This window comes from Anomalospiza imberbis, chromosome 17, assembly GCF_031753505.1.
Source record: "Anomalospiza imberbis isolate Cuckoo-Finch-1a 21T00152 chromosome 17, ASM3175350v1, whole genome shotgun sequence".
Taxonomy (NCBI): domain Eukaryota; kingdom Metazoa; phylum Chordata; class Aves; order Passeriformes; family Viduidae; genus Anomalospiza; species Anomalospiza imberbis.
The window spans coordinates 15,205,234-15,217,361 of NC_089697.1; the positions used below are offsets into that span (position 1 = coordinate 15,205,234).

A 12,128-nucleotide genomic window follows, 5' to 3' on the forward strand; every position below is an offset into this window, starting at 1 on the left:
AAGACATCTTTTAGAGAGTCTTGTGTGATAATTGAGTTTTGGTTTAATTTCTGTCTTTTGTGGCTGCTGTAGAGCACTAGGGCAGGTGACTAGAATGAGTTTGGTTGTGGAAATAGTTACAGGTGGCTTTTCTTTGGAATTTTCTTTTTCCTTTAAGTTTCACCTTCCTAGAGAGAGAGAGGACCAGGGAAAATGTCATCCGATTTCTGCATCTTGGAGTTTCTTTTGCCTGAAGAGATCCATGTGATTCTGAAAGCACTAACAATGACATCTCTTAATGTGCCTTGTTATTTCTTCAACTTGAAATGTTGATCAGGGCAGGGTGCTTGATCCAGTTTCTTCTTCTAAGTGTGCCATCTGGGACTGTTTCCCTTCCCTCTTCAGTCACTCTCAGCTTCTGCTCACAGTTGTTTTATTAAAGGTGTCTAAGTGTGGCATGTTAATCTTCAGACTAGAAACAAGTTGCCTTATCCTCTGAATGTTTGAGATGCATATGATAGTAGAACTGGACACTTTTGATAAATGCCAGCAGCTTGTCAGCTTGGCTACTGGGTCTCATTGACCAGGATACTTGTTGTAATACTCCAGAATGGCAACTGATCTTGTTTAGTCTGCTGTCCTATCTGCCATGCAGCTTTTAGCTTTTATCACCTTCACTGCTCTTTTTCTGTGTCCAGGAGTCTTTCAGGAGGAGTTGCTACTTGCAGTTAGGAGGATGAAACTGTTTGACTTAATTTAAATAAAAAAATGTAATCTCATATGAAACCATGTCTGCATCTTATGATTTTTATGAATTTTAGGTAGTGGTTCTGAATTCTTGCATCTCACTCTTGATTGAAACACTGTTGTTTCAGTGCTATGTATTTAAAAAACTGTTCTTCCTTATATGTGCAGAGCTGCTTTATGCTACTTCTTTGTGTGTTACAAAGTATACTTTCAGGAACCTGCTGTGGTTCCACTAATTGAACCAAGTGGGCATTTTTTCTCTTGGAGGAACTAATAAAAGTTACCCAACCTATATCTCTGCCGAACTGAACTGTTTCTCTTTTCATCTTTTCTCAAAAGAAACTCAGAAAACTTCAGTTTTTCTGGAAGAATAGAGATTTGGGGAATGCGTGGGCATCCCCTGTTTATTTTGAAAGAAAAGCCCGTCAGCAAGTCCAGCAAAAGCATTGGAGGTTTTAGCTTTTTAGTTAGGGCTAGGACTGAGTTGAGCAATGTCTGATCAGAAACATTCCGCATGGTCTGCTGGAGCTGCTGCTGCTGCAATAGACTGACTTTGGAAAGTATTTAAAGCTTGGACTTGGTCTTTGTTCTGTTTGTAGATGCTCCTCTACACATAACCCTCAGGAGTACCCCATATAGAGATGAAAAAGTAGAAAAGAGAAGAACTTCAACTCCTGTAAGTGCACTAAATAGTCACCGACATTCTATTAGAGACCAAACCAGGAACCACATAGCAAGAGCACTGCGGAGGCCTCGGGAAAGAGAAAGAGTTCAACATGGTACGGCTTTTGGTTTAACATGGAAAGTTAACATGGAAAGGAAAAAGTATTGAGAAAGTTTTAAACATTGTAAGGAACTGATAATATTCTGTATACCTTTGTTATAGATGAGTAAATGGTTGGCTCTCACAATTAAAGGGTAAACATTATATGTATGGTAAAAGAAGTTTTATAAATGTGTGTTTATATTACTGCAACGTGCTCCCCCCAGTATGTGTTACCATGGGGATGGTCTTGGAAATCCGGGGGTTTGGGAAGGTTGGCTTGTTACTATGGCAGCACCTGACCTCCAACCAGAAAGTGAGAAAGGGACTTCTACCACTGGACAGCAAGGAAGGTGTTAACTCACAAGGCTCTAGGAGGACCTAGAGATATAAAAGGTGGAAGCATCCATCTTGAAGATGCCAGCCACCTGGTGGGCAGCCACGAGGGCAGTTCCCAGGCCTACTTTTCCTTATTTAGTCCTTTTGTTGTATTTTTGTTAAGGTTTAATAAACCCTTTAAATTTTTCTTTTAGTGAGCAGTTGTTTCTCATACTTTCATATAGAGAGAGTAATTTTGTATAATTGTATGACATAAAATGTAAGCAGTAGTTTTTCACTGTCATTTTTTATGTTTTCATGCTATCTGCACTGGGGTTTATTCTTCCCCATCAGCTGGTAATATTTATAAGAAGTAAAAAGTACTAAAGTATTAAAGGTCATTAAAAGGTTGTAGGTTGTAATTCTGTTAAACTCCTGGCTGCCCAAATCATTAAATATTTAAAGTAATCTTTTACCTGCTGAGATACCTAAACTTAAAAGAGGCAGATGGGGCTGGGCATTGAGGCATGATGACCTAGGGTGGTTTATTTTGTAGGGGATTTTTTTCAATAGCACTTGACCACTTCTGCTAGTCAGCAATTGCTACTAGACATCTCTGAAGAACTGCACAACTTTGACTGTTCAGTGGTATCAGCTAAACTCTACTTATACTGAAATCTACTGTAGTATAGGTGGGTAACAGCCACCCACCTGTGGCCCACTAGTGGGGGAGGATGTATGTATACACAAGCACATGTTCATAGAAACAATACATATATTTTAATATTTTATATGTATATAAATAATATATAAATAATTCCCAGCATACTTCTAGATTATTACATCACCACTTTCCTTCAGATGTTGGTAAGAACTTGAGTCACAGTGATGAGGAAAACACAAATAAAATCTGAGATTAGACTACTGTATCTATGACAGATGCTCTGGGTGCTGGAGATCACCTCCTTCGCTGCCTGTCTCTATGTTGTTCTGTTGATCATAGCAGACAGACAGTACTTAGCATCTTGTTTATTCTTGGGCATCCCTCACTGCCCTTCCTTGTAGGAACGTAATGAAACAGCATGAACAGAGTAGAAATCTTAGATTTAGGTGAAATGTGCTGCTTTGAGCTTGTTAGCATAAGTAAAATGTGCTGTTTAGTCTAGTAACTCTGCAGCACTAGGTAAAACTGCCCCAGCTGAAGAGAAAGAATGTGAATTTCCAAGCTGAAGAGATAAGAGAGGCTCCTCGACCCTTGAAACAGACAGGGCAGGGTGACTTAGGAGTTTAATTTTTAAATTAATTTTTAATTTTTCGTCCGTGTTTCAGTCTGAGTGAGATCCATCAGTATCACTTCGCTGTTCCTCACTCAGTGGGATGTGTCCTATGTGCGAGTGTGGCATTTAGAGATCATAATGAACTTTCACAGTGGTGATGTGATGGAGGATGATGTGCACTCATCCCAGTTCTTATGAGTCTCTGCCATTCAAGGAAGTTGAAATCCTTTGTCTTTTCAAAAAAAAAAAAACTCCAAACAATTTAAAAATGTAGTTGTTTTGTGCTTAACTTATAGGATTATGTTTTTCAGTTTATCTTTCTGTTTGATCATGTGAATCTATGAGGATACTCACAACCTAGACAAGTCTCTCTATCTGGTCTTATGTCAGTGAAAATTCATTACACTTCAGAGCACTTAGAAGAAACAGCTTTAAACAACAAGATTATTTAGTACCTGGTTTTTAGGAAGAATCTAGTACAATACTTGAATACTTGTTCTTTGAAGATTTTTTTTTCCCATGGAAACATGCATTAACTGTGTTGTGCATTTCAGAAGATAGCTCCACAAAGAAATTTGCAAATATTTAGATTTTTTTTCAGATTTTAAGACACATGGAGAAGGTTAAGGGGACAAAGTGGATAAAGGGACAGTTTCTTTTGCATTTATCTTGAATATGTCAGTAGTGGTTGAGGAAGCTTACCGTGTACCCTTGGATATCTTCAAACAAATCCAGCAATCTGATCATGTGAATTTGAATTTTCAAATGAAAAGAAGCAAAATTTTCCTACCTCTGTTGAGCTCAGTTATTCTCTCTTTGCCCTTCTGGAAGAATAAAATGGTAGAACTTCCTTGCATCCCTGTGAGCAGAGCAAAGGGAATGGTACCAAGAGGATCCTGACCATTGGAAGAATAGGAGATGAGGACAGGGGAAAGTATGAAGGAAGTTGGAAGTGCTGCATTCGACACTTGAATATGCACATTTTCTTTTCCTGTTTTTTGTTTTGTTTTGTTTTGTTTTAAACCTCCCTCAACACACCCATGGAGAGGTGAAAGAAGAGTGTCTTTTGTGCTGCCAGTCGTGCTGCCTTTGAAGGCCAGATGTGGCCGAGTGGGTGAGCACACTGAGGTGCCTTTGCTAACCTCATGCTAAGAGTGGCACAGAAGTGGCAAAGTAGCAGGAAATTTTTGAGGACTGAGAGGCATAGGGAGGTGCAGAGCTAAAGAGTCTCCTGAAGACAAGCTATTAAGCTTGTCCTGCATGCTCACCAGAGCTGATTAAATGTGACTGCGATTTGCAGTTTCTCAGTGAACTGTTTGTACCATAAATACTCAGCTGATGAATCGGAGATTACTGTTGACATTGTATGAAAGGGGTTGACATAATACACTGGTATTGCTGGTTTACTTCATAAATGGTTACAGACAACCTAGGGTTCTCAAATGGTTTGTGCAAGTGAAGATTTCTTACAGTACAGACTGTCTTCGGGTGCTTATTCAGATCTGTCATCTGACATTGAAATAGGTTTCAGAATATGGGATGTTAAGTGGATTAATCAGCCAAGCACTCTGAGAGCAGAGCCATTTTGAGATAAAAGGCATCATCCCATAACAGATGTTGATTACACCTCTGAGTCAGGATAATTTACATAAGGAACTGCTTAAGTATCTAGAAATTCTGCTTCTGGGACCTAAATCTGAAAGACACTGTGTAACCAAACACTGGGGTCTGGAAAGCAGGGATGTGTGTACGTGCCCTTGCAACAGGGTTATACTGAGTTGTGTATGCTCTGGAAGCATGCTTTGAGGATAGACTTGCTTGGCAGCTGTCAGTCGTTCAGAAATTATGGTTTTCCTAGTCTATGTAGAGAGTTTTTAATGCCGTAAAAATAGGATGGATAACAGATGTTGAGAGAGTAGTTAAAGCCAGCTGAACCAGTTACTCCATTTTCAGTATAAATAAAATACTTGATTAGGGAACTGAACTGAAGTCTGGGGTGTTGGTGTTTTGTTCTATTGTAATGCTAGTGAAATGTCTGGTCATAATAATTTAGAAAGTGGACGTAACAAATCCCTCAGTCTTTTTGATGATCTCTGAAGCATGAAAATAATAAATGGGCACTGCTGTACATTTGATTTCTCCTACATGATACTTATATTTTGTTATGGGACAGTCAAATTAGGACTTAAAATAGATCATTCCAATTGAGAGCTGGGGAATTCTTACAGTTAAGTTTTCTTCTTGGTTTTTTGTGGGGTTTTTTTTTGTTTTCTGTTTTGTTTTCTTTTTTGTTTTGGGTGGGGTGGGTTTTGTGTGGGTTTTTTTTGGGGTTTTTTTTTTTGTTTTGTTTTTTTTTTGGGGGGGGGGGGGGCAGGGTGGGTTTTGGTTTGGGGTTTTTTTTTCAGGGAACTAGCCTTGATTGTCCAAAGAAATTTTAAAACTTTTAAGAACATTATGAAGTAGAATAAATGTATATATGTTTTTAAAACTAATTTGGAATTTTGTCTAATTACAGCTGTTAAAGGACCTGAGAAGAACAAAGGAAAAAAATCCAAAGACTATGAAAGATCCAAGTCAAAGAAAAAGAAAAAAAAGAAAAAGAGATCTAAGCCTGGTAAAGTTCATTTTTCTTCTGTAGATGAAACTGGCTTCATTATTTTGTTTTATTACCTAAAAAAAATCACTTTAGTTCACTTAAGAGCCGGCATTGCAGTTCAGCCTTTTTCTTCACTTAGCTTTTATTTTATTAAATAAGTGATTTTAAATTGTGATTGACAAGATAATATATTTCCTGGTTAAGCTTCATCATTAATGCTGGATAGTGGCTTGTATTAGTGCTTGTAATAGCACAGAATAAATGTCACTCCTCAATTAATGTCAGTCGACAAGTCAGGCTTTTCCTTAATAAATGTGCTTCTGTGCAACCTTTGCCCAATTAAGATGGTGCAGATGCCCTTTGTAAAGTCTGTTCTCATTTATGTTAGTTCTGGGACTGCTTTATGAATGCTGGAGTTTGGAAACATTGAGTCCTCTTTTTTTGCTGCTAACTTTATTATTTCTTACACCTTCACTTGAGGGGGGGGGAAGTGGTCTGTAACAATGAGCCCAATTAAACCTGTCACAGCCTTAATTTCTTTCATAAAGAATTTTTTTTTTCTTGAGAGATTTAGTAAAAGCCCTATTTGAAGTCTGTACTCAAGCGGTGTCCCTCTTTCATGTCTCATAACATGCTGTTGCCCTACATTAAAATGGCTGTAGTAGCAACGTGTCTTCTTGGTTTCATCTGTGGAGGCTTGGGAATGCTTTCCTAGGACCACTTCAAGCTTTGAACTTGAAGTAGAAGCCCAGGTGTTAGACGTAATGGATTCTTCACTGCTGAAAACGCAGCTGATTCTGGAAAATTTCTTTGGTGAAACATTTAAGGATCAAGTGTGACAACTTCCTCTGCTATTGATGAGGATGCAGCATGCTTCAATCTGCTAGTCATTGTTTGTGAAACTAGATCTCCCTGAAGAGGAGTTTCTGAGATGGAAAATACCTTACTTCTCTGATGGCTGCCTTGAATAGGGCCAGCTATCAAGAGAGTGGATTGGAAGAACCATAGGCCAAGTCACTTAGAATTGTACTGAAACAAATAATTTTAATGAATTTCTGATTATATGGTGCTCACAAGTATAATGATAACGTGCAAAATACAATTAGTAGATTTATGCACCAAGTCCCCATGAGCTACTTGTCAGTCTGTTGTTGGATTTTAAGATGTTACATGCCTTTTTTTGATGTTGATCTTATGGTAATTCAGTCCAGGATCTGTGAAGTGTTTTTCCAGGTAACTGGAGAGTGCTACTTGTAACTTCAGCCAGCCTTGATTTATATCCAGTATAGGCCTCACAGAGGAGCCATTCAAGGTGTTGTCCTTCACACACGCCTAAACTGGGCTTGTCCACCTGTGCATTCTGTCCCATACACAGACTAGGAAATCAAGTGCTTTCTGTCCACTTTGAAGTCTATGAGATGAGGGAATGTGTACAGCCTTGTGTGGGTAAGAGTGGGATGTGAGGGGGAGATCTCCAGCTGGTAGTGCTTGTGTGGAAGTGCCTGTAAAGCAAAGGCATTTGTACGCGTACGCAACCTCTGAAGAATAGTTGCCCTGGAAAGGCTGGTCACTTAGGCCTTTGTCGCTTCTGACAGCAGTAAACAGTGACTGAGTGGCATAAAATTGCCTGGTTCAGAAAATTCCTTCTTGCTCCTGGAAAGCTTGCACATCTTGCAGCAGCATCATGCAGTCGCAGAGCTCCAGCATACTGGGAACTGGCTCAGTTGAATTACACATTTCTGCCATGGACATGCATGGCGCTGTTTCTTCTGTCAACTTTTATTGACCATAGATTTCTAATGATAACATTTACTACAATTTTACAGGGTATTCAGGCGTTGGGGAGAACACAGATATCTCACAAGAGCTTTCACCTGAAAAATCAGTTGTCACAAAATCTAATTCTTCAAATAAATCATTTGCTCACCCAAGTACACTGCTTCACTGCACTGATTCTGGACAGCACAAGGGAAAATCAAAAGCAAATGGTGAGATGACTCTCCTCTATGGCTTTCTGGTTCAGTCTTTCATTTCCAGTAAATATGTGAGCAGCACTAACATACTTGAAAACTGGTTCTTATTGTGTAAATTTGGCTATTCTTACTCAGGACCGTGTATATTTCTTTCCACCCCACTTGACTAGACTGGATCCAGTTCGTTTGCCAGAGCTTGATGTTGCTGATTTTTACTCTGACTTTACTTTCATATACACTTCATGACTGCTGCCCTTATTTCAGAAATCAAACTCATTTTGTGGGGTTTTTTTTTCAGTGTCTTATTAACTCCGAAAATAACCGTGTTACAAATTAATAATTAATTTTTTTATATTTCCAAAGGTTTCCACAAAGTAAGAGCTCCTTCAGAGTTTAAAATGGGTGCTTTGCGAGCTTGCTGTGTTCAAGAGACCACTGGGTGTGGTGATGTGTAGTTGTATAGATACAGAATGAATATGGTTTTAATGACTTCCTGAGCTTCATACGAGAAGCTCTTGAGTAGCTGTTCATTGGTGTCTTCATAGTAACTTCATACACACAACCCATAAAAATCTGGCTGCTGTGTACCACCTTTCATAATTCTTAATATCTTGCTCCATGTTACTACTTACTCATACAAACTGGTACAATAAAAAAGATAAATGTTTGTTTTTTCTCGTTCTTAAAACTCACAAATTTGAAGGAAATAGAAAATATATGACAGCTTGATTATATACAAGAACTTTAGATTTGTTTTTGTACAGATACACTTGAGAATCATTTGAGCTTGTTTTGGGGGGTTTTTGTTTGGTTTTTTTTAGGGTTTTTTTGGCATAACTTTGTTTATTAGACAAAAATAAAATTTAACTTCAGTTAAATTCCCCTTTATAGGCCAAACAGGAAACACTAAAAACTACTAAAGTGCAGATAGCAATAATGCCTTGAAACATGTTTTGCAAGTCTGAGCAGTTGTGTTTCTGGAGTATATCAACCATACAGTTTAGTAGCTTGGCCATCAGTTGCTCAGACTTCTTTTAATTGATTAGTTGATAGATACTGAAAATGGTGAGAAATACCAGAAATTATTTTATTTCATCCTTTTTAAATTGTTTTGTTGCTTTTTGCATCTGCAGGACTTGTGCCTAGACAAACAAGGTCTGGTATAAACAAAAGTGAGACTTTTGTGTAATATGGAAGTGTAGTGTGCCTAACCTGTCACTTCCACCACTTCCACGTGCTTTAGCAAAGAGTGTCCTAGTTCAGAGGTGGAATAGAACTTTTAAACATGGAAATAAACTATTGTGTTGGGTTCTCATCCCTTCTAATTTGACAATAGGTGTTTCTCCAAAAGGTACAGTTTATGGCACAGGCTGGTAGTTCTGTTTTTGCATTCTATGATTTTATGAGCTAAATTATGAAAGTAGTTATACTCACTGGAGGTGAGACCCCACTATTGTACTTAAGACTAAAATTTTAACCTTCCGTTCCCCTCTTACTCATTAAATTATTTTCAAATAATTAAAATGCTTCATCTTCTTCCTCTGACCCTCCCATTCTATCCCCAAGGAAGATGCAGACATTGATTTAATTTTATTGAGGTAAGAGTCTCAATTCAGCATGCTGTTCAGTTAAAATTTTCCTGGCAGTTTTATTCAATCTAGGGTGCACTAATGCTTCAGCTAATTAGTGTGAGTGCGTTCTGGAAGATTACCTTGTGCAGTGACTGCCTGTGAGTTTATAAATGCATCCTAAACAGAAGATTAAATGAAAATAATTTCTGAAGCAGGATTAAATTCTGTGTTGGACCCAGTATTTCTGTCATGGAAACATCACTTTGTGAGATTGAATGGTTCATAAAACAGAACCCTCTTGCCTCTTTTTGAGAGCTCTACACTAGACGTGCCAAGTCACAATTCTGTACCAATTGCAGCAAGTAGCATATGAATCCTATTTGAATGTACAAGCCTGGTTTTGTTGTTTATAGTTTTTTCTGAAGAGACTTCATTCCTTGGTTTGAAACACTGTATGTTGACAGTACAGTTTTAATGACAAACGCTGTTAAGATGGATATTTTGAGGGAGTCATTAATGAGACTATAAAACTTCATTATGCAGTAACCTTCAGTAAACTGTAAAAATTGTGGTATTCCTTAAATTACACTGTGAACTCATGCTTTTTGGAATGTATGTCTGTATACATGGGATGATATTTTGAGGGACCTTTTTTTATAATTACTCAGGATTTTATGTAAATACTTCTTGTACAGAGGATGACACCCTGAGTGAGTCATCTATGGATAGCTTGCCTTGGAGTGACGATGACTGCAGTCAGGATGTTGATGTAACCACCAACCCTGAAGAAGAAGTTGAAGAAAGTGATTTTGAGATTGTTCGGTGTGTTTGTGAAGTAAAAGAAGAAAATGACTTCATGATTCAGGTATGAAGTGGAGGGTAAATACACATTTCAGTGAATACAGTGGAAGGTGTTAGTAGAGAAACTTTTGTACATGAAATAATAAACTATTGTTGTCTTCCAAAGTCATAACATTTTTTGAGGTAATCTGTCAGGGTGACTGCTACAATAGTTAACTTCTGCTTCATAGTACAGTTCAGGATTTTTAATAGAATGGAAGAGGGAACATTCACTCCAAGTCAAAAATGGTTGGCTTGTCATTTGTGAATTTTTCTAAACATAGAAGACTTCACTGATTGTGAGAACGCATATTTGAAATAAGTGGTTTTTTTGGGTTCCCTCTAATTTAGAGCCTCTTCAGAACATTGCCATGAGGTAGTAGTGTACCTCCCATTCCTCTGTCCTGGTAAGAAGCTTGACTTACACATACAATTCTTCAGACAGGCTGAACACAAAAAAACAAAACAAACAAACAAACAAACAAAAAAGGTTTTGCTTTAAAGCAGAACTGCATTTGTCCATTCTGCAGTAGTCTGCAAATTCAAAATTCCTAATCTGCCTGAAGCCATCTGTCCATTCCACATGTGCTCTTTTTAAACCAGCTTTACAGAAAACTTGGAGAGGCTTCTGTTATCTCTCCTGTTTAAAACTGTTGATAAAAACCTCCTTGGAAGTTACCTGCCTATTTACTTCGAGATGTTTGTAAATTATCAGGAAATCATTTCCCTACATAGATGGTTTAACCATCTCACCCAGTTCCTATTAATTTCAAGAGGTGAACCCAAAAAATCAATTCAATTTCTTCATAATTTTTTGATCTTTTCATTCATTTTCATTTTCATTCATTCATTTTCTTTGAGTTTTCATGCTATTTCATTTCCATGCTGTTTCATGGAGCCTTGCTGTGGAAGGTATGATGCTTTTTCTCTTAGTGGTGAGTTCACTTTGCACACCTTTGTTTTAGTGTTGGATCCTGACAATGCAGGGCAAAAAGTACCTTATGAATTAGTAGTGAAGGATGGAGTGATGAGCAGTGGTCAAGTGTAAGTAAGTAGCATAAGACTGTACAGGAGAACAAAGGAGTCCAACAGTGGTGACTAAAGGGAGTAGATGTCCTCTGAGAAGATGACTTACAGAAAATCACAAAGAAATAGCCTGGGAGAATTAACTGACAAAAGTAAGTTCAACAATAGGTTAGGATTGCAGAACGTAGAGAACTGTCAGCTGGCTCTGGACGCAGCCTATAGATGCCTTTCCTTTAAAGTTTCGTGAGCTCCTTCTAAGATTACCTTGCTAGGTTGAAGTGGTTTGAGCGGGTTTTTTTAGCATATTGCAAACTTTTAAACACTTGAATTGATTTGTGAAAGAATTGGTCTCTGGAAAAGAGATGCAGATCAGCAGTATTTGTGAGTATCTGTATTCTTTATGGGAATTGAGGTAATAGGAAATATGCTGGCACCTGGGATACCTGTTTGGGTTTGATGTGCTGGGTTTGATTCTTGATATCAGAATGAGGAGCCAGGGCAGTTTCTTCATGGATCTTGCTGGAAGTTCATTGCTCCCAATATACATGTATCCCCTCCTCTCTTACAAGAGAGAGAATGCTAAGTGTTCTCTTTCAGCTGTGAAAGAGAATGTGCCAAATTTAGAAATAATGCAGTGTTCTGGTTTGAAAGCAAAACCAGTAAGAGACTCCAAGTCAGAAATATATTTTATTAGGAAAAGGGAAAAGAAACAAAACCATGCAATAATACAAAAGAAAAGCCACAGACAGAGTCAGAATACAACCTGACACCCCTTTGGCCAGCTTGTTGGTAGCAGTCCAAATTGGAGTGGCTGCAGTCCTCCTGGAGTGGCAGATGGGGTTCTGTTGGAGCAGCGGTCCTGTAGAAGGGTGTACTCTTCCTCTGAAGGTCCAGTGAAAAACCCAGCTGCTCCTCTTGGGAACCTGTGGGAAGGCTGACTGCTCTGTCCAAAACCCCTGAATATATCTAGGTGGGGATGCTTGGCTCCTCCCCCTGGGCAGAGCATCTCACAAAGGGCTGGTGTCATTCTGAGTCATG

The 12,128-nt window shown here is 38.4% G+C and overlaps 1 protein-coding gene across 11 annotated transcripts in view; it reads left to right on the forward strand.

Moving 5' to 3' along the window:
• PHF20 (PHD finger protein 20) overlaps window positions 1-12,128 on the forward strand; it is an 81,348-nt gene that overhangs the window by 43,607 nt on the left and 25,613 nt on the right. For 6 of the 11 annotated variants that reach the window (XM_068208180.1, XM_068208188.1, XM_068208179.1 and 3 more), the window contains 4 exons: window positions 1,326-1,505; window positions 5,600-5,698; window positions 7,507-7,668; window positions 9,893-10,089. In XM_068208180.1, the coding sequence (XP_068064281.1) occupies window positions 1,326-1,505; window positions 5,600-5,698; window positions 7,507-7,668; window positions 9,893-10,089 (638 nt within the window). The remainder of the gene's footprint in view (window positions 1-1,325; window positions 1,506-5,599; window positions 5,699-7,506; window positions 7,669-9,892; window positions 10,090-12,128) is intronic. The other 5 variants (XM_068208182.1, XM_068208183.1, XM_068208184.1 and 2 more) reach the window with 3 other exon arrangements.